At 39.0% G+C, this 22872-nt stretch overlaps 1 protein-coding gene and 1 long non-coding RNA gene across 51 annotated transcripts in view; one reads left to right on the top strand and one right to left on the bottom strand.

Moving 5' to 3' along the window:
- SORBS2 (sorbin and SH3 domain containing 2) overlaps window positions 1–22872 on the top strand; it is a 291973-nt gene that overhangs the window by 212197 nt on the left and 56904 nt on the right. For 34 of the 50 annotated variants that reach the window (XM_065597974.1, XM_065597968.1, XM_065597957.1 and 31 more), the window contains 4 exons: window positions 5925–5991; window positions 7151–7195; window positions 8407–8593; window positions 14846–14960. In XM_065597974.1, the coding sequence (XP_065454046.1) occupies window positions 5925–5991; window positions 7151–7195; window positions 8407–8593; window positions 14846–14960 (414 nt within the window). Of the gene's footprint in view, window positions 1–5924; window positions 5992–7150; window positions 7196–8406; window positions 8594–14845; window positions 14961–19918; window positions 19949–22872 lie in introns of all 50 variants that reach the window. The other 16 variants (XM_042841983.2, XM_042841984.2, XM_065597946.1 and 13 more) reach the window with 1 other exon arrangement.
- The window catches only part of LOC135983966 (uncharacterized), a 59373-nt gene continuing 38975 nt past the window's right edge, over window positions 2475–22872 (bottom strand). Inside the window, exons 2-3 of the long non-coding RNA XR_010601851.1 lie at window positions 12422–12526; window positions 2475–3237 (exon numbers count right to left, since the gene is read on the bottom strand). This is a non-coding gene — a long non-coding RNA (uncharacterized LOC135983966). The remainder of the gene's footprint in view (window positions 3238–12421; window positions 12527–22872) is intronic.

Raw genomic sequence — 22872 nt, 5'->3', positions numbered from 1 at the left:
TGCCAACACCGACATATGGGGTTGTGTAATTACCAAGAGCTGCTTCACTGGATTGAAAAATTAGGGGGAAAACAGGAATTGATGGAGAAAAGCAATAGGAAAGATTTCAGAATAAGTGGTAAGACTGGGATATTTTGAGTAAGGTGGGGGGAGGAAACTCTAGCATTTCTTGCTTTCCTTTCCTTTGATTTCGGCATATACAAATGATACAGTAGAAAGCTTTTAAAAAATGAGTAACTCGCATTAGAACTAAGCTATAGCTTCCCATTCCTGCTAAGCAGACAGCCCTGCCTTTTGTGTAGGAAGTTATTGTTTTATTGTGCTTTTTTAAGAATAGCAGATTGATTCCGTAGGGTGGATATTAGTTATATAAGAGTATAACAGAAATCCCCCAAGTGTATTTAATGTGGCTGGCAAGCTGCCAACAGTGTATTTAACTTCCAGATCTGATAGTCTCAGTCTCTTAAGATTTTCTCTGAAACTCATGTATGCCATTTGGATTTTTTTTCCAGTTTGGGATTGCTTTCTTTTCAGCTCTGTGCTGCTGCATCAAAACCTTATGCAGCTTGTAATATTACTGTTATGTAAATGAGTCTCATGACCAGAGTGAGTTAAAAGTTATGGTCTGCTAGGAATATACCATGTAAGTAAGAGAGAGAGAGAGAGAGAGTGTGTGTGTGTGTATTGCCACTTCCCTCACACCCCACTGGAAATGAGATTCAATTCTCAAGGTACTGATCTGAGCATACAGTTTAAACAGAGTGAGGCTGATGTGTAGATCTGAGCATATCCCAGCAGTGAGAGACTGAAGGTGGTGGTATTGTCAGCAAACATGCTGCACCATCCCATCCCTCAGAAATGTAGCACCATCCAGGAACATACAGAAGTGCCACAGCAGCGTTTTCAGTGAACAAGGGAAAACAGGAGAGTAGCAGTTGCTCTGTTTTCCAAGGGTCATTGGGCACCCAAATATCCAGCTCACCCTTCAGTCTTCTGTTGGAGGGACCTGAGTGTTTCAGTTCAGCTCATCTCAGCAATACAATGAAAGTTTCCAAGTTTCTTGTACAGATTAAAAAGACAGCTGCCTGCAGAGTGCAGAAAACATGAGTTTCAGTGTAGTAGAGAACATTAAAAAGGTCTGCCCCAAGCCACAGATGGCTCATCATGCTGACATGGTTTAATGCATGTCTGTATCTGTTTCCATAGCTAACAGTACACAAGGGAGTTATCCGACTAGCCTTGCATCCAACCGTCTTTGACTTCCTTAACCCTATGGTTAGAAGTTGTCCAATAAAAGATATTATCTCACCCACCTTATCTCTCTAAGTCTGTGGATCAGGTATCCATTTTGTAGCTGGGTGAACTTGAGGTAGTCTTTCAGTGTGAGTTTGAACCCACAGTCTCCAGGATTGTAATCAAGCACCTTGACCACTCAGCCACTGCACCTCATTGTAAATAACATAACTATTGCATATTGAGACACTGTGCTGCACAAAGAGAGGCTTTCAAATGAGAGTTTAGAAACAAACTTTTTTTGCAGCATGTAACGCTGATGATCTCCTCCCGTTTTTCCTTTATGCTCCCAGTCCTCAAAGCTCAGTGCTGTCCTGCCAAGAAAAGCTGGCTGGAGCTGTCTTCAAAATCCATCCTTAACATTTCTGTCTCTCATACTGGAAGCAGTCATTGCAAAGCTCTCCTTACTCCCAGCATCTGAGCTTGTTGCCTCGATAGTATTTCAGCCCCTGCCAAACCAGGAAGCACGGGAGTAAGCCAAAGTTTGGCACTCAGACCCTTGCAATACGACCAAACTACCAGCATAGCCCCAAGCATTTTGAAGTGCCAGGGCAGAAAAATTTGACTTTGGAAGTGAATGATCAAATTGTAACTCTCTCAGAAGAGTTTTCAGTCAAATTGTCAGCTGTGATTTTAATCCAGTTTTCAAATTTTCCAGCTAGTTTGGGAGCAAAATAGTATCTATACCATGTTATTGCTAAGCCTTTGAATCTTTACAAAGATGAGGAAAAACAAGATAGCTGTAAGAATCTAATCATGTATGTCCTCAAATTTGAGCATTAGCTATGTTGTTGGAGATCTGTTTCTTCAGCTTCTATAAAATACCAATATTTGGGAATAAGAATTCACAAACACAAAATGCAATTTTTCTGTGTCAGTAAGAAACAGAATTTTTAAATCAAGCGGTAAGTGAATTTAGGCTGTTTTCCTAAATACAGTAATAAATATTATATGTGCAGTATCAATTGTATCCACAAGCAGAAATTAAAGTGGTACTGTACTAGACATCGCTAGATTTAAATACCATTACTATGGATCTAACCAAGAAAAAAGTCACTAAAATGTAGTGTGACTGCATATTTTTTAACCACAGTATCCAAAATAATTGTTTCCCGGTTAACTATCAAATTATTCTGAATACTAAAGAGGCCTTTCTTTTGTGTGTAAATAACAAAATGCAGTCTGACCAGGTTTCTTTTCCTTTCGCAATGATGTAACATTCCAGCTAGAACTGATTTCTTTTAATGGATTTTACCCACTGATAATTAGGAAACATTTTAACACAAAGCACTATTTAATTATGGGTTGCTTCATACGTGAAATAGAATGTAGGGCAAAATGAAAAAAGCTCCACTGAGAATCATAGATGCCTGCTTTAATTGTGCACTGTCTGATGGATTGTTACAACACTGAAAATGATTATAGAGTCTCCCAAGTACTACTTGCAGATTTTTCTTTTCTCTTTTACTATCTTTTCCCTGATTATTCATTCAAATATAATAACTGTGTCTCACCATTTAATTGCAATAAATGTAGTCCACGTGAATCAGCATGGTATCTAAAATGACCAGATGCATGGGTGAACGTGGATAATTCCCAGTGTAATGGATGGCTTGTGGAGTTAGCTAATGTAAGTTGAAATTTTCAACTTATTTTAAAAAATTGATTTATCCCTCCTCAACTCATTTAATATTGCCCAAAACACAGGGTCAGAGAATTGAAGGGCAAAACCTGCTCAAGTACACAAAAATATGTTTGAGAGAGGAGAACTGAAACTTAATGATATCATGCTTCTCTTCCCATCCCCTCCCCGCTCCGTTGGCCCCGTGAAAGCCTCTCCCCATGTATTCTGCATGATTGGATTTCCATAGATTTGGAGGGGATGTGACTGTCAGCAAGGGAATTGGGCCTGAAGACATCTATGCACCTTCATTCTCTGGCAAACTGTGAAGACATAACCATAAGGATTAGTGTTGACACTTTTGCATTAATTCCTATAGATTTTCACCACCACCCATCCAAACTCAGTTGGAGGATCATTTCTGGCCCATCACAAGCAGGGAGACATTGGTAGCATGGATCCAATGGCTTCTTCATAAATCAAGCTCAAGCCCTCCCCAGAGTCTTGCAAGCACAGAGATATAACCAACCCTTGGGAATTAATGTTAACAAGATCAGAATTACTCTCTGTGAGTTTGCAGATTGGGATTGGAGGGAGGATAATGCCACACCGAGCAGCTTTTCCTTGAGCATCTCCACTCCATGCAAACCAACCATCTCAAATCTCAGGTCAGATAAACTCCCTGCACTCAGAGATGGGGCAGAGGTTACTGCTGCTTAGGTTCAACTCCTTTCCCTCCAACAGATTTCTGGCCTTTTCAGTTGAGTGTTTGCTCTTTTCATCTCAAAAACAGGAGAGACTGATTTGGCCTATTGTATACATTGGTATTTTGTACCATAAATTAGCAATTTTGTGAGACCTAAGATTTTTTTCATAAAAAGTCTTGCAGACAAGTTTTTTGATAGGGAGCAGTTTCTGTCCAGTTACTTACAATGATAGCTCCTCAAAGTGCAGTTTTAGGGGTTAACAAATAGAAGAGTTAAATATACGGTAATGACTGTAGCAAGGAGCATTTAAAACAACAAAAAAGTGCCTCTTTTAACATAGGTAAGCAAACTGCTGTTTAAAATATTTATTAGTGACTTAGAAAAGATGGTGAACAGTGAGGTGATAAATATTCAGATGTCCAAATTCTGTAGGTTAATTTGGACTAGAGAAGACTTTGGGGAACTTCAGCGGGTGAATGTGAATGGGCACCATGATAACAGTTAAAATTCAACAATGGCAAATGCAAAGTAATGCGCATTGCAAGGTATATATTGAACTTTTTGTATATATTGTGAGGCTCTAAATTGATTATCACCACTCATCTAACAATGTGGGCTTCATTGCGGACATCTGAATAAAAAGCTCTGCTCACTGCTCAGCAATGGTCACCAAATGCAAACAAAATGCTAGGATATAAAAAGAACAGGATAGAAAATACTCTTGAAAACATTATTTTGCTATTATATAAATCTGTGATCTCTCCTCACCTACAATACTGTTTCAGTTCTGGTCATCCTATCTCAAAAAAGATATTGCAGAAATAGAAGGGGTTCAAAGATGGGTGGTGAAAGTAGTTAGAGGCCTGGAGAAATTTCCATAAGAAAAAAAGATTGAAAACATTGGGACTATTCAGTTTCCAAAGGAAACGTCACAGAGGTGTACCGAATAATGAGTGGTATTCAGAAGGTAAATTGAATGCTCCTGCTTATCCTTTCTCCTGATACAAGGACCAGGGGAAATTCAATCAAATTAAAAGGCAACAGATGTAAAACTGATAAAAGGAAATAATTATGCATTATGTAAAAATAGTAACATATGGAACTCATTGCCACAAGATGTCATGAAGGTCAAATTCCTAGTAGCATTAAAAAAAGACATTTATGCAGGTAATGAAAATTTCCACAGCTGCATTCAGTAGCAATTTTATTTTAAGATAATTTCATGTTCGCCACTAACTGCCTGGAGTTAGGAATAAATGTTTCCTGTGGGCTGGTAATTGCCTACTTTTAGGTTTCTTATACTTTCCTATAAATAGGGCCCTAACAAATTCACTGTCCATTTTGGTTAATTTTGTGGTCATAGGATTTTTAAAATTGTAAATTTCATTATTTCATATATTTAAATCTGAAATTTCACAATTTTGTAACTGTAGGGGTCCTGACCCAAAATGGGTTGGGGGGGGGGGTTCACAAGGTTATTGTAGGGGGGTCGCGATATTGCCACCTTTACTTCTGTGATGCTAGCGGTGGCTCCACTGCCTTCAAAACTGGGCTGCCGGAGAGTGGTGGCTGCTGGCCGGGAGCCCAGCTCCAAAGGCAGCGCCGTCCCCAGCAGCATCGCAGAAGTAAGGCTAGCATAATATGGTATTGCCGCCCTTACTTCTGCACTGCTGCTGACAGAGAGCTGCCTTCAGAGCTTGGCGCGTGGCCAGCAGCCGTTACTCTCTGGCCACCCAGCTCTAAAGGCAGCGCAGAAGGGTGACAATGTTGCGACACCCCTACAAAAACCTCGCAATCCCCCTGTGCTCCCGTTTTGGGTCAGGACCCCCACTTTGAGAAACACTGGTGAAATCTGTATAGTATAGGGCAGATGTTCACAAAAGACCAGATTTCACGGTCCGTGATGCGTTTTTCATGGCTGTGAATTTGGTAGGGTCTTACCTATAAAAGCATCTGGTACTGGCCACTGTCAGAGGCAGGGCATTAAATAGATTGACCACTGATCTGGTATGGCAATTCCTATATTCTTAAATACTGTCTTTGTATCCAAGAGCAGATTCCAAACGCTGAAAGATATTTAGGGCTGAGTCAAAGATTCATAGGAAACCTTGCAGCTGTACAGTGAATGAGAAAGAGTATGTGTGGGAGGGATCCATAAGGGACTGACCACAATGGGCCAAATTCATCCCTACAGAATCTCTTTACAAGTCAGTGGAATTACAGCAGGGATGAATTTGATCTAACATGTCACCACTGACCTTTTTGTTTCTTTAGCTAATTGTTGTAAACTGTATTTTATTCAGACAGTTGACCGGCCAAAGGATTGGTATAAGACAATGTTTAAGCAAATCCATATGGTTCACAAGCCTGGTAAGTATACATTTTTCTGTTTGTTACATAACTCTTAGTGGCATTAAGAAATGCACTTTCCCTGCATTCTGGTGGCTTGCTCACTGATCATAACAAAGCTTATGATCACTGAGTTGTAGATACTGAATAGAGCCCAATGGGAATTTCTCCAAGCTAAGTCGGTGTGATAAATGTTATTACAGCAGAAGTGTTTTTCCAGCAAAAGGCTACGTACTTTTCTGATGGACTTATTTTTATTACTAACAAAAAATAAAGGAGAAAAGCCTATCTGATCATGTACAGCACAAGAGGTCAGTGAGATGTTCTGAGTAGCAAGGAACTTTGCCTGTACTCATCTTCAGTCTGAGTGACCAGGACTTGGCTGGGTGCAGGGTGGTCATTGCTACCTTCTATTACAGAGCCCCTGTGTGCTAGGACAATGAAGCCTACTGAATGAGAAAATTCGCTGCCCCTACTTATTTTCCTCTCTCCTCCTGTTAATTTGTAAATAAATTATTTTTTGAAGAAAAGGATCCTCTGACATATTATTAGTCTTATTAATAATAATATTTTTGCGTATTCTCCCTTTCATCCAAGGATGTCAAGGCACTTTACAACAATAATTATGCTTCATTATACCTCAGTGAGGGAAGGAGTTGATATTATTCCAATTTTACTGATGGGGAAATTGATGTAGCTAGGTTGATTTGCTTATGGTCATACACGACATCAATGGCAGAATCAAGAATGGAAAAACACCAAAATGATGTCTGCCAGTCCCCTGCTCTAGCCACTGGACAACATTACTAGATGTAAGAAGTTGCTTTTCAAAGTAGGAATGATACGTTATTGTCTTCTAATAAGGGGAAACAGACAGGAGAGGAAACAGCTGGGAGGAGATGAGGGTTGAATAGAAAAGAATGAGTATAACTCACAATTTGGGGTGAACCAGTAACTCTGCAATCTGGGTGTCATGGCAACAATATGCCATTCAGAATAAGTTGATAAAAATAGCCCATGATACGTGTAAAGGGCAAAGACAGACTCCAGAAAACATGTACACGAGGGCTGAGAGCTGATAGTCTACTAATCTTCTGTTTGTATTTGCAAAGACAAAGCTGCTTGTTATGAAATACTGACAGCTAGTGCACTACTGTAACATATATATTTCTCTTTATAGATGACGGCACAGACATGTATAATGCTGCGTATGCATATAATGCTGGTAGGAGTTATTCCTTCACTTCCAATGAATCTTTTCTTAGTGTCAGCGAGCAACAATGGTAGCTAACCACTCCGGCCTGCTCTTATTAAGTTTGTCATCATTGTCATCAAATGTCATTATTCTTTTTGATCTCTGTTTGTGTCTTTGTTCACCAAATGTGGCAACACCTCATTTTGGTTTATTTCTTACTACAGAATTAATCAGACATGTACTGCAGATGTGGCCCTCTCAGTGCAGATGGGATATACTGTAATGTTGTAATCTCTGACTAAATTATATTTATTTTCATTAATGATAGTGTATAGTTTGACTCTTGAATATTAAACTAAAGAGTAAAGTACAGTATGAAAGTGTTAAGTGTAATTACATATACAGGTGAAGATAAGCATTGTGCAGTTTGTTGTATACAACTGCCATATTTTTAGATTGTACTACATTAAGAAAACCTAGTTATGATGCTTCTATTTTGTGATCTTGTTAATTTTTTATACTGAATTGACATTATTTAGCATAAAAAAAGTAAAATATTATTCCTATAACAGATATATAAATTTCAAATCTTTCAGAAGAAAGAAATCATACTGCAGTGATATTTTACTAGAACAAAAACTCCTTATCATGTGAATGAAATGTACAATACAAAGTATTGTGTGTTATGCAAAAAGCACTTTTAAGAGTTCTTTAATTTAAATTTTCATATTGCTTTCAATGGGGCTCCCATGCTGATATTTTGTGTGTTATCAAGAACATGTGTGTATATCCAAGATTCATGACCCAAATGGACTCTTGAGAGCTTAGTCAAGAAATTTGTCTGGGTAATTGTCCACAAATCTAATTGCGTAGAGATGCTCTTACATACAAACCCAAAGAACATTCATTAAAAAGAATGAAAAAGGTGTATCTATTTCTTTTTCCTTCTCAGCCTATGACACCAATAAGAGCTAAGGGCAGGACAGTTCTGGGGGACTAATAAGAGGTTGCAGTTAATTGCCAGCTTGTGATTAATTCCCATGGAATGTCCTGAGCCTTTGTGGGTGGGGCAGGGAAGAAGGGCCATATATAGATCTATAATAATTATTTGAAAATGCACACAATACTCACCAATGTGTTTCTAAAACTTACAAGGTTTTGATGTCCCAGATTTGTTAAATGAATGTTTGGTATTTTACTGAGATGCATTTTGGTTGTTTCTGTGTTCTGTTTTACTTTAGGTAGTTACAGCCCATCCCTCCCCGCTCAGTCACACCCTGCTGCAAAGACACAGACATACAGACCATTGTCTAAAAGCATTTCTGACAATGGCACTGATGCCTTTAAGGTCTCTTCCCCGATACCTCCTCCACATGTACCACCTCCAGTCCCACCGCTTCGTCCAAGAGAGAGGTCTACACCCGAAAAGTAAGCAGATTTACTGGGAGGGGGAAACAGTCTATAGTAAATACAACATTACAATCAACTAATAAAAGTGATGGATGTAGAAGTAGCATGAGAGAGTTGGGTTTGTGATCACCAGGAGAACTGCATAGTGAATTGCCTTGCAGATGCGATGGTTGAGGTCCTCTTGAGACATATAGAAAGATTTATATGTAGTGCCGGGTAGGTGCTGGTGGTCGTGGTACATGTAGGTACTAATGACATAGGAAAAGGAGGACAGAGGTCCTGGAAGCCAAGTTTAGTCTACTAGTAAGAGATTAAAGTCCAGGACTTCCATGGTAGCATTCTCTGAAACGTTTCCAGTTCCACCCGCAGGGCCGGTTAGACAGGCAGAAGAACTGCGGGGTGTCAATATGTGGATGAGATGATGGTGTTTGGAGAAGGGATTTGGGTTTATTAGGAACTGTGGAACCTTTTTGGAAAGGAGCAGCCTGTACAGGAAGGATGGGCTCCACCTAAACCAAAATGGAACCAGATTACTGGCATGTAAAATTAAAAAGGTTGTAGACGGCTGGGAGAAAGCTGACCGGTGCGGAGGATCACATGAATCAGACAGACACACTCTTAGGAAGAGGTTTATTAAAGGGCATATTCTGTATCCTAGTAAAGAGGACTGGATTGAAGTTGATAAAGTACAGGCGGGAATTGAAGAGAAATAGTCAAATGAAAAAGAGTCCCATTCAATTACATCACATGAAGGGAGATGACTAAATATTGCCAATTTTTATATTTTTATATTCCCACACTTAAGCCATTCTTTTTAGGTGACAAATCTAAGCAACTTGAGGTGTCAAAAGAAGAGGTTTTGGAAAAAATTGATAAATTAAACAGTAATAAGTCACCAGTCCAGATATTAGTCACCCAAGAGTTCTGAAGGAAATCAAATATGAAATTGCAGAACTGCTAACTGTGATAATTTACTTATTGCCTCTGTACCAGATGACTAGAGGATAGCTAGTGTAACACCGGTTTTTAAAAAAGACTCTAGAGGTGTCAAAGTTTGCAGATGATACAAAATAAATTTATATAGTTAAGTCCAAAGCTGACTGTGAAGAGTTAGAAAGGGATCTCAAAACTAGGTGACTGGGCAAAAATATTGCAGATGAAATTCAGTGTTGATAAATGCAAAGTAATGCATATTGGAAAACATAATCCCAACTATACATACAAAATGATGGGGTCTAAATTAGCTGTTATCACTCAGGAAAGAGATCTTGGATTCATTGTGGATAGTTCTCTGAAAACTTCTGCTCAATGTGCAGTGGCAGTCAAAAAAGCTAACAATGTTAGGAACCATTAGGAAAGGGATAGATAATAAGACAGAAAATATCATAATGTCACTATAAATCCATGGTACGCCCACATCTTTAATACAGTTTGCAGATCTGGTTGCCCTATCTCAAAAAAGATGTATTAGAATTGAAAAAAGTAAAGAGAAGGTCAACAAAAATTATTAGGGGTATGGAACTGTTTTCATATGAGGAGAGATTAAATGACTAGAACTGTTCATCTTAGAAAAGAGATAACTAAGGAGGTATATGATAGCGGTCTATGAAATTGTTAATGGTATTAAAAAATTGAATAAGGAAGTGTTATTTACCCCTTCACACAACATAAGAACCAGGGGTCACCCGATGAAATTAATGGGCAGTAGCTTTAAAACAAACATAAGGAAGTATTTCTTCACACAACTCCCAGTCAACCTGTGGAACTTGTTGCCAGGGGATGTTGTGAAGGCCAAAACTATAACAGGGTTCAAAAAAGAATTAGATACATTCATGGAGGATACATCCATCAGTGGCTATTAGCCATGATGATCCTGGATACAGCCCCATGCTCTAAACGTCTGACTGCCAAAAACTGGGACTGGACAACAGGACATAGATCATTTGATAAACTGCTGTTTTCTTTTCATTCCCTGTGAAGCACCTGGCATTGGCCACTGTCGGCATTGGTCTGACCCAGTATGGCCATTCTTATGTTCTTATGAAAACAAGGCCATGACTCAGTGGGGCATTCAGATATTAAATGATGTTATTGCTTCAGTGTGGGCACTGTGCTTGATGCTGTCTTGTCTGGCACTGGTACTTAAGCAGCCTAGGAAGTCTCATGCCAATAATACCTTATAAAGCATATTGAACATCCACTCTTTTCCATGGGACTATCCTGCCTCCTGTATTTCAGAATGATCCAGACTGCAATGACCATTTCTCACTATGACTTTATGCTAATGCATAAAAGTAGTTTTGAGACCTTGGGTACATCTGCACTCCAAAAAATCACCAGTGGTGGCAAGTCTAAGAGCCTGGGTCGACAGACTCTGGCTCGCCAGGCTCACACTGCAGCACTAAAAATAGCTGTGTAGATGTTCCCATTCAGGCTGGAGCTTGGGTTCTGAAATCAGGTGAAATGGGTGGGACTCAGAGCTCCAGCCCAAGCCCAAATGTCTACATGGCTATTTTTAAGCCCCATAGCACAAGCTGTGGGAACCCAAATATGTAGACCCAAGCTCTGAGACTTGCTGCTGCGGGGTGTTTTTTTTTTTTTCTTCCCCGCGTAAACATCCAGAAAGCCCTTTTATGAAGCCTCCTAGCAGAGAGCAGAATGTAAGTGATTTTGCAAATTGCAAGCAAAATTGTAACAGAATACAGTAAGTGGACCAGCCCCATCTGAGATGTTTGTGTGGCACATCTTTGGAGACATGATGAGGAAAATTCCATATCCTCCACCCACTTCCCTATCTCTTCTTTTGAAATAGAAGAAGGGTTTCAGATTGAAGGGACTTGGGCATTTTCTCCCCATTTTCCTGCCTCTCTTGCTGCAGTAGCACAAATCCTAGTGTTGGAATTAATACTCAGCCCGCCAAGAGCTAAATCCTATTAGTTCAGGAAAGAATCCCCTATCCCTTTAGTCAAAGGAGATCAGATTAAATGAAAAGTGCTGTACTATTTAGTGCAATTACAAGTTGCAGTGCTGGAGCAAACTTTTTATTTTCATACATGCAGACCCTAGAAATTTACAGGTAGTAGTTCAAAATATAGTTTTACATTAACTATTTCGAAATATTAACAGCAATGCGTTTTAAGAAAACAAAATGGGCCAAATTCTGCCCCAAGTTATGGATGCAGCTTCCAGTATCTTGGAGGCACCATATAAATAAGAGCAGAATTTGGCCCATTCTATCTTGTTGATAGCAGGAAATGTCTTTTATATCTATAAAAGGAATGCTATGCAATGAATACTAAACTTTATCAGACACTGAATTTGAAAAACAACAATCAAACAAAAAAATCCCGTAGTAATCTACAGAATGTATTGTAGGAAAAGAAAATTAGGAGCTTTTGAACATTCAACCAATTGATCCTATCATTGCAGCTTTTCAAAATATCTGTATATAAATTCATTCCAAAAGATAACTAAGTTGTTTTACTCTACTATCAATGTGAGCAAGGAGTGGAATGTAATATATTTTAATCTCATAATATTCTAATATTGTAAGATCATATAATAATGATTCTAACAGCTCGACTCAGGACTAAGCACTTGAACCCAAGTTTAATTGGTTTGGTTTCACTATTAAGAAATGTCTTATATCAGGTGAAAATAAATTACTTTTGCATTCCTGTCTGTCTTCTGTACCTGAGGGCCTTAGTTTTTCCCAGAACAAAAACATAGTTTAAGCTTGATGGCTGTTGCCATGGTCTGGTTGGCCAGGGCAGGATAAGGACCTATACTAGTGATTACAGTGTAAGCTTTTGTTAGCATGCCATACAGAAATGTAGAACAGCTTACCTCTACCCAAATTCTGGAGTTGTGGTGATAGTCCTGCCATCTGGCCAGATAGAGTGAAGATCCTTTTAGGAGCCAGGAACCAAGGTCTCTTGCAATTCATTCTGCCTGGAGGAAACCATTCCAGACATTAATTTGGATATGTCACCTCTCTATTTTAATCTGCTGGATGGCGAGACTGACTGAAGAAATCCAAGTTCTCCAGATTGGGGAATTCTGAAGTCTTTAGTTTTGTGTACTCATGACCGCTGTAATGCCCAGTCAGCCATGCCACCAGCATTAAAAGAGTGAGTCTTTCTTGCGAGTAGGAGATTTTTAATTGTCTATGAAACCAAAGCATTTAAACCCTCACCTAAGAAGGTTAGGGTCCACACGCATCACATCTTTGGAGCTGGGAGGCAAGATATGGTATGCTTCACATTATCAGGCAGACACAAGAAGTCACAGCACATAAGAGATTAAGGGCTAAAAATTGTAAATTAAGTAAAATGAGTATGAATCTAAATTTTAATGACAACTTTTTGTCTTTAAAATTAAATTCTCTGAGTTATTTTGAATAAAATGCAGCCTATACCGAACAGTTCCATATTCTCATTCATTCTTGGGAGGCATAATTTCAATTCTCTGCTCTGAAACCATAATTTCTTCCCAGTTAAAATATAAAGTAAGTGAACAAAATGGTTTTACTTTGCTTGAAAAGTACAGCAACCCAACAGCAGAGATATCTGTATCCCAGCACTTGCTCCTACAAACATACCTGTGCTGTCCACTTTCAACAGAAAAGCTGCTATATAGATTTTTTTTTAAGCACATGATAAAACATGACGTGTGCTTTGCTTAATGTCAGGTCACTTCAAGCTATGTCACATCATATGATGTAACATAGGCTGACATAACTTACCAGGATTTGCTAGCTCTTACTGTGAACACATGCAGCAATTACCAGTGACTCTCCCCCATGAGTTACTGGTGGGCCATTTGCCACACTTCTAATTAAAAAGACATGTAGGCTGCAGTCATCCTAAATACACTAAGGCTAGTGATGGCAAAAACTGCCCTGAAATGAAAGTTCCTGCCATTATAACAACTAGGTGACAACCACAAATGAAATGTAGTCCAAATAAGTACTGAGATATTATGGTGAGGGATGCAATATAAGAAACTAATTAAAATAGAATACAAGTGATTTCTTTTAGTGGATAGCACCAACAAGCTGCTAGGCAATTTATAGTGATGAAGATAATGGATGAAGTCTTGGTTCTGTTGAAGTCAACTGCCATTGAATAAGTAGGACCAGAATTGCACTCAAGGTGCCTGACCTGAAGAGCTTATAAAGATTAACTGAAATGATCATTTATTTGATTAAGCAAACTTCCAGTTGAACAGTGTATCTGAACACAAACAAGTGAGAAGAATACAGCTACTGGTCAGCATACAGAGCATCCATTATACTATTTTCTTTAAATATTGTTCCTGAAGTTATCAAGCATGAAACATTTTGCTAACTATATAATTTAATCAGTATGTATTTGTGAAAGCTTTGTCCAGTGACTAAAGCATTTAGCATTTACCTACACAATTAAAGTTTCTTTACGTTTTACTGGATTTGCATGTATGATCAAATAAATGCTTCTGATGGTCACCAGCATTTTAACCACCTGTCATCTCAACCTGCTCAGAGCTAGTACACCCAATACAGTGGTAAAAATACTGGTTGTATCCTGTCTGCGTTACCACTCCCACCATTGCTATGACATATGGAACAGCAACGGTGGGAAATGTATATCAATAATTGATATCAATATCTATAATAATATTGTGAGGAGATTTAGTCATGTTTGCTACTTTTAATGTACATTTCAAATGCATAAAAACCTCTCTATATAAATTTCAGATTTACTGTGGAACAAACGTTACACTAGCATCCCCACTATTGCTATCACCAGTAAAACTGCACCAGTGTTAGCAATAGTAGGAAAGAAAAAGGCTAGTGTAGACACAGGCATAGACACATGGAGTAAGTTAAGGGGGATAAGCTTTGCTTAATTCATAATTCCTTCCTTTTGAGGGTTATGTCTCTGTCTTAATATTCTATTCATGCATTTTGGGCCAAATCCTGTTCACTTTCCTCTTGTGAATAGCCCCTTGAAGTCAGTGGACTAACTGTGTGAGTGAGACAAGAAGGATTTTATCTCTAGTATGTACTAAAAATGTAGAATAAAATCAACATCCAGTAGACTAAAATCTGCATGTTTTCTACTATTGCGTAACCTGGTGAGGTTGGTTGTAACTTTCATGACTGAGGTTGGGAAGAGAGAGCAAATTGTATGGTGCAGTGTAACTCCTGACATATGTAGATGCCTTTTACAGAGCTGCAGTGTTGATGGAAAAGACAATCTCGCTCAACTGTTTATATTTGTTATTTAGAAATGACTGGGATCCTCCTGACAGAAAAGTAGATACCCGCAAATTCCGTTCTGAACCAAGAAGTATTTTTGAATACGAGCCGGGGAAATCATCAATTCTTGAACATGAAAGACCGGTAAGAGGTGTATTTGAAACGTTTTCCCACAACAAAAGGCTTAGAGGGAGTTAAATTTTTGCTTATTATTTTAACTGTAAATTATAACTAGTTAGTATTGAATATCCATTTTTGTATTTGGAGTTTGGTCAGCTCACGTGGTAAATTCTGCCTAGATCCTCCTGGATGGTTGTATGGATAATTTGGGACTGGCTTGATTTACTTGTTCAATTTAGCTTCTTTGGCATTAAAAAGAAGTCAAAGAATCACTGTGAGAAATTAAACTCCTTTTAGATTTCACATGTTAGATGTAAGTTCATGGAAATTACTTGTAGCAATTTGAATGCATATCCAGCAGTCAGTTTGTCACCTGTTTACAATAATTTTATCAACACATATGATTAACATAGGAGTTATGCACGTGGCTGCGGTGGTATGTCACTAGATAGTCCAGAAAAAAAAATCCTACAGTGTGTTTTCTGGATATGTGCCTAATGGTATCATCTCAAGAACATTGGTTGGCTGTACACTAACCTGTGACTAAAAAAATTGTATTGCTGTTTTCTGAGCCATATGTCTGTAGTTGTGATATTCCTCACAAGCATGTCTAATAAGGCTGAAATCTAATGCTTGCAAAATTATCACTAATCTAAGTTTCCATTCACTGAAAAGGCATATGCAACCAGCTCTTCTACTGTACCCTGGTAGTGTTCCAATACCCCATAATTTATGGAGCTTGATGCATATCATGTTATCTTTTTTCCACGAGATGGAATGGTTGATGGAGTCATGTTTAAAGGGGGAATTTATGTAAATATTATATGTGGTATTATAATATTAGTATTACAATATTATATCAGTATTATATTAGTATTATTATACATAAATTCAGAGGGCTCATTTTATTAATCTAAAAATAAATAAATGTATTGCATGCATGGATTGTGGCATATATAGTATGTCAACAGTATGTTAAATAATTGCACTGATGGCTCTGTTTCATCATATTTTTCTATGGTTTATGTAATAATGTGGGTCTGGTTAACTAGCTTCTATAGCAAACTGTGTGATTCTATGAAACAGGGCTCTTACAGAACTGGGACTTTCTTTCAAAGGGAAATTTCACTTTTCAGCACAGGCCATTTAAACTGAGTGAACTAATTAATAGTTCTAATGATTTACCAAAATCTCCCTGACTTATGAGAGTTGGTAGTTTATTGTCAAGCTGAATTTACAAACAGTTCTGTGAAAAAGTAATTATATTTTTGCTGAGTGATTTTTCTATCACAGTGGCTGTATTACTGATAGGGCCATTTACTAACCTTTTCAATTGCAAACAATCTTCAGCAAGTGAGAAGTGGGAGGCTGAAGGTAAAAATTGGCTTTTTGAAAATTACAGAGCTATTTCATGTGAGGACACACATCTCTAATAAATTTTGACTTTGTGATATGAAAAATAAACAACAAGAGTAATTTCATTCTGGACCTGCAATGCTGAGGAATGTGATAATATAATTTTTCAACTTTAATAAAGAGATAAGATGAAATAAGTTGTGATTTTTTTGCTAAAAATATTTGAACATTGCTGGAAATTTCTTAAGCAAATAAAATAAGCTTTTCCAGTAGAAAAGCTTTCTTGTTTTCTGATTGGATGGGGAGGACTTGGGGCCTAATCCTGCAACCTTTTCTTTCACAAGTAATCCTTACTCACTGATACAGACACTTTGCAGTCAGTGAACTACTCCAAAAGGTTGCAAGATCAGACATGGCTGATGTAGTTACAGGCAATCATCTCTTTGCACAGCAAGTGTTCTCAAAGTGTGAAAGTGGAACTACAGTATTAATAAGTTTGGGAGGGGAACGTTTCAATGCTATGAATTTCAATTTTCAAAATGGTAATGAGGAATTTATGCAAAATACAGTGTGCTGCCACTAAGATGGCTTCCTTTTGAGCAGTTTCTAAACCCATTAACACAGTGCTAAGCTATCAGCATAACATCAGTTTAGAAATTTCCAGAGAGTAACTGCTATTGATTATAAAAGTTAAGTTACATGAAGTAATAGATTGCTTTTCTGGCAGAATTACAATATTAATGGACGAAAGAAAGGCAGTATGCAATAATTAAATCTAAATATATTGTATAAAGCATTGTATACTGTATTCATTAAATCTTACATGGCAAATTCAATTGAAAACTGGCTAAAAGACTAGACAAAGGAAAATAATACATGGCAGTGTATCAAGTTAAGAAAGTAGAACACTCTGCTAAAATCTATGTTAGGTTCAGTATTATTCAACATCTTCCTCAGTGATCTAGAAGAGGAAGTGAACAGAATGCTAGTGAAATTCTCAGATGATACTAAATTGTGACCATTCCAAGGAGACCTAGAGAGATTAGAAACATAAGAAGAAAATAACAAAATGAGATTCATCTTGGAAAAATGCAAACTAATATGTCTGCAGATAAATAATTCAAAAGCAATGTACTGAATGGTAGGGAGTAGCCTGGGAAACAGGAATGTTGAAAAAGATTTATGAGTGATAGATTGCAAAATCATGACTGATTTGCTATATGCTATGGATACAAAAAAAGCCAATGCAATTTAAGGTTGCAGCATCATGTGTGCAGCAGCCTCACGTCACCAAGGAGGGAGGTAATAGGTCCTTTCTGTGTGGCTCTAGTGTGACATACCTGGCATGTTGCTTTCAATTCTAGGCACATTAAAAGAAAGATATTGACAAAGCTGAGGGAGTCCAGAGAACAGCAACAAAAATGATCAGGGACTGGAGCGGATTGGCTTATGAGTAAAGATAAAATGACTGAATATGCATAACTTGGTAAGAGACTATTGAGGATGTCTACCAATATTGAAGAGTATAAACCATGAGGAGGAAGAGGAATTATTTAGGATGCTGCTTTGGAGAGTATAACTAGGAGCAACAGAATGAAATTAAGAAAAATAAAATTTAGACTGAATTTTAGGAAAAGCATCTTGACAGTGAGATGTGTTAGGCTGTGGAATAGTCTTCCAGCAGAGGCAGTTCGGCTAAATATCAGGTAAGGTAGTATCTGATTCAGTAGGCTAATAAGTATGTAGAATTATCACTTATGAATTTAAAATAAGATAGTTACTATTTAATACTTTGGATTTATTTTACTCTTACAAACTTAAAATTTTATCCTCTACCAAATTCATCCTTTTGCATTTGGCAAATATATTTCCCCAGATTTCTAATGGAACTAAAGATGATGTTCTTTGCTTATTTGTACACCAGCATCACTGATGTTATGCCAGTTCTAAGAAAATTGTATTAGTCTACATCTGCAATAAAGCCAACAAAGAAAGTTTTTGGTGGTCCTACAAAAAAGATTCTTATAAAAAAAATTGTGACAAGTGGTAGATTTTTAGTAGGTATTTAATGCACATTATATAAGGGCAGGTTTCAGAGTAGCAGCTGTGTTAGTCTGTATCCGCAAAAAGAACAGGAGTACTTGTGGCACCTTAGAGACTAACAAATTTATTAGAGCATAAGCTTTCGTGGACTACAGCCCACTTCTTCGGATGCATATGGTCTCCAGTTGCTGGGGTCATCCCGCTCGCCCTTCTTGTGAATCAAGACGGTCATGGCCTTCTTCCAGGAGGTGGGGGATCGGCCGAATCGCTTGCACAAGTTAAAGATGTTGGAGAGCAGGAGGCAGCCGGGGTCCCGCTTCTTGAGGAGGCTGTAGGGGATGCTGTCTTTTCCGGGTGCAGTGTTCTTGGTTCTGGAGAGCCTGGCCGTCACCTCTTTAGGGGTGAAGTCGGCCTCCAGACCATCCGCATCAGGAATGCGGGGCAGGGGGCGGAGGCACTCCGGGCGCTGCGCGTCGTTCCTGGGCACGCCGCCGAACACTCCGAGGAAGTAGTTGTAGAGGCGCTCAGGCGGGATCGTGCAGTACAACGGGAGCCCGTCGAGGATCTCTCTTATGGCCTTGAGGCGGTTCGTACGGTACAGCTTCTGGATCCTTGACGCCGCTGCCGGGTCGAAACGGCGGCTGGTGTTCCTCCTTCCAGCTCCCCTGGTGTTGTTGTCACGGTGTGGGGCGGGCCGTCCAGGGGCAGGCCGGGTGGTCTCCTGGTTCGGTGTCCTCCTGAAGGCAATCTCCGCGGACAGCTCGCGGGTGAGCCTGTCGACGAGCGAGTCGAATTCCGCGAAGGAAGCTGCCGCTTGGAGCTCCTCGATCCAGGCGGCCTGCCAAGGTGTGGCTGGCCTAGTCTTTGGCCGCTGAATGCATCTGAAGAAGTGGGCTGTAGTCCACGAAAGCTTATGCTCTAATAAATTTGTTAGTCTCTAAGGTGCCACAATTACTCCTGTTCTTCATTATATAAGGGCAATCAACACCAAAGTTTGATAATTTCACGTTATATCAATTTCAGGTCTGAACTTTTTTACACTGGGCCTGATCTTGCAGTTGTTTTAAATGCAAAATTCACATTGTCTTCATATGCAAGAGAATTAATTCATCTTAATAAGGGTAGAAATACAGAAGTATTACTGTATGTCCTTTAGAGTAACAGCAAGGAGTAGTAAACTTTTTTGTTCCTGTGTGGAGAAATTTGGGGCTGTTTTTTAACCTACAGCATGCAGATTTGTTTGGCTCTGACTTTACAAGCTTGTAATTGCAACACACAAAATCAGTGTTTGAACTGAAATGGCCCATTGTGTCAGCCAGGAATGTTATTTTAAATTCCTTTAAGCTGGAATTAGAAATTCAACTCTCTAGCACATTAAAGAGATGCTTTGTTGTCACAAAGACACAAGAATTAACCAACCTGTAATGGACCTGGAGCCAAAACAGCCATAAGAAAACAAGTAGAAAGAGAGATTCCTTTTAGGGACCAAGAATAGAAGGGGCAAATTAAGACGAAGTCATGATAAACACACTGGCCATATTTTCAAAGAGACCTTAACCTTACCTCTGAATATCCATCCACAGAATGTGGTTCCATCCATCCAAGGAAATTGGGTCAGTAGCCATTTAACTACATACTTTTCACATATACACGTGGTTTGTGCCTGTAAATGCATGTTTCTATAGATCAAAGTCACCCAGGCAAAATTCCAAGTGAAAATATAGAAGCCACTTTTGAAAATGCAGTCCATATTGTCCAGTAATTTTTCCTATGTTTTAAATACATTGATAGAATGTTGTGCTGAATACTCTTTGTAAAGGACACAAGAATAAAGATTCTTCCTAAATCTTTATGCATTGTGGGAGAAATTCTCAACCTGCTATAAGTAATTAAAAATGTATTGAATGAGTAAGTTACAGTGTAAAGTACAAGAATGTTGTCTGTGTTAACTAGCATGTCATAAAGGGAATAGCACCCTTCTAGGATTTACATGTCTTCGATACCCTGGATCTATTCAAATCTAGTTTAGGAGATAAAGCCAAAATTTATTTTCTTGTGTCAAAATAGATTTGCCTTTCTAAGAATCATAGTGAGAAGAACAAAGGAAAAAAGGTCTATTCAGCAGAGGGGGGACTGACAGCCAGGTGAAAGCAATTGGCTTATATGAGCCTAACACATGAAATGGAGGATTTAGTTTAAGATGTACATTTTCAAAGCCCTGAACAGACTTTTCAGACAAATGATTCCCATTATAGTCAGTGGAAGTCGTGTGGCTAAAGCTCTATTCAATACTTGAAAAGAGGCAGAGCTCAGCATCCAGCAAACTCACTATGATAGCTACAAAAAACTTAGAACCACGTTAGCTATAGTTGCACTACTTGCACCAGGCCCTTTTGGTTAAATTTGCTGCCCTCTGCTGCTGAATATGTAACAAAACAATGTGTCTTACCCGCATGGAGAAAGCCTCGTGTTGTTCTAGTTCTTTGTGTACTCATGCTATTCTTCGCAGGATATTATATAAGGGTCCTGAACAATTCAAAGACTGTGAAACTCCAGACAAATCTGTCATTTCCAGCTTTCTCTGAACAAGCAGAAATACAGCCTTCTATTTGTTTTTAAATCAAGACATTTTAGGATGACGAGAAGGAATGGTAAGATTTTGGCCTCCACTTCAATCCCTATGGGCTGCTTTGGTGGGTCATAACAGTCTGGAAGCCAATCCCTGAAGCTGCTTTGGGCTGGCATATGTGGCCCCATACTGCACTCTCTTGCCGCCCTGTTTCAGGAGATGCAGCATAGAACCCAAGTGTCGGACTGATCTATTTCCTATAAGGAACACCACCTACTTCTTTGCTGGTGTAGCCGGAAATGTTGTTATCCAGAGCACACTGATTCACTGTAGGTTAGCTCTATGATTTCCTGAACCAACTATTAAGCTACTCCATATGTCAATGTGACTTTAAGGAAAAATGCCCTCTTTGGTATGAAAATCTATATAAAGTGCTCTTCTGTCTTAAATATAGTGTAACTCAGGGCTTGTCTATGCCATGAGATAATGTGCTTTACAGAAGTGCGTTTTCTAAGACGCTCTAACATGTTGTGCATTAATTGGTCCGTGCAGATCCTCCTGTTGTGCACTAAAGGTTCCCTAGTGCACCTTAACATAGTACTGTTTCAAACAGCACTGTGTTAGAGCACCAGCAGGATCTACATGGCCCAATTAATGCACAGTATGTTAGTGCACTTTAGCAATCATACTCCTATAGAGCACATTACCCCACTGCGTAGACAAGCCCTTAGTCTATGGGAATGAGGACAAACCAGTATTTTTTTATCTTTTGCCCAGGTTATCTAGTTCAGAATCATGGTGTGTTTCAAAAAAGGTGTGCAAAAAATGGAATAGTCCAAATATTGTAATTTGAAGAGTAGGATGCATTACTGATTAGTTCTCTGCATTCATGATTTTTTTCAGATGTTTTCCTCTGTACTGTATTCATCTCTCTTCAGTTATCATATACTAGACTTCTGTAGTTTGTGCTCTTCTAAAATAGACATTTAATTCAAGACTAATAAAGTAGCAATTCCGGACTGGGCAATTCATGAAGCCAAATTCAATGTAATTTTTCTGTTAAAGTCTTGGAAGGTATGTTGTACTGAATCACAGAAGACTGCCAATAGTAATATTGAACTATAAATATTGTAGAGATGAAGGATGATCTTATGGTTGGAGTATAAGAGTATGACTCGGGAGATCTGAAATCACTTCCTTCTCTGGTAGGTGATATAGGCAAGTAATTTATCTCTGGGCTTCAGTTCCCCATCTGTAAAACTGGAATAACGTTTCCCCTACATCTGAGGAGTGCTGTGAGGATAAATCTGTAGTCTTGGGTAGTGCTCAGGTGCTATAGTAATATCGTATAAATACCTAGATCAAGATAGGTCAATAGTGCTGTTAATTGTTCAACAGATCAAGATTGGTGATCTGTTGTGATTAAATCAAACCCTTTGAGTTTCTGCTAGAAAAATGCCATGGGATGTTTAATTACTGTAAATGGTCCAGACCACAGCGCTATTTTTAATGGAAAAAAAATAGCACTATGCCTAGGGTGACCATATGTCCCATTTTGGCCAGGACATTCCTTTTTTTAAGCCCTGTCCTGACTTTTTTGACAAAAGTGGGCATTTGTCAAAAAAGTGGGGTGCAGAGGAATGTGCGAGGGGAGGAGGGCGCAAGCAGCGATGCCAGCCCCATGCAGAGGGGGAGGCAGGGTTTGGGCGGAGGGTAGTCAGGGCTTGAGCTAGCAGCAATGCCAGCACCAGCCTTGTGCGGGGGACAGGCAGGGCTTGGGCAAGCAGCGATGCTAGCCCTGTGTGGGGCGGGGAGGCAAGGCTCTGGCAAGCGGCTCGGGCCAGCCCCGCAGGGGGTGTGTGGGCGGGTGTGGGCTAACCCCATGTGGTGTCCCATTCTCCCTTTGGGAAATATGGTCACCCTAACTATGCCCCATAATGTCATATTGAGACATTGGCTCCAACTTGA

Source organism: Chrysemys picta, chromosome 5 (assembly GCF_011386835.1).
Source record: "Chrysemys picta bellii isolate R12L10 chromosome 5, ASM1138683v2, whole genome shotgun sequence".
In the NCBI taxonomy this organism is placed as follows: domain Eukaryota; kingdom Metazoa; phylum Chordata; order Testudines; family Emydidae; genus Chrysemys; species Chrysemys picta.
Note: the sequence above shows the minus strand (reverse complement) of the source record. Positions and strands in the feature narration are given on the sequence as shown.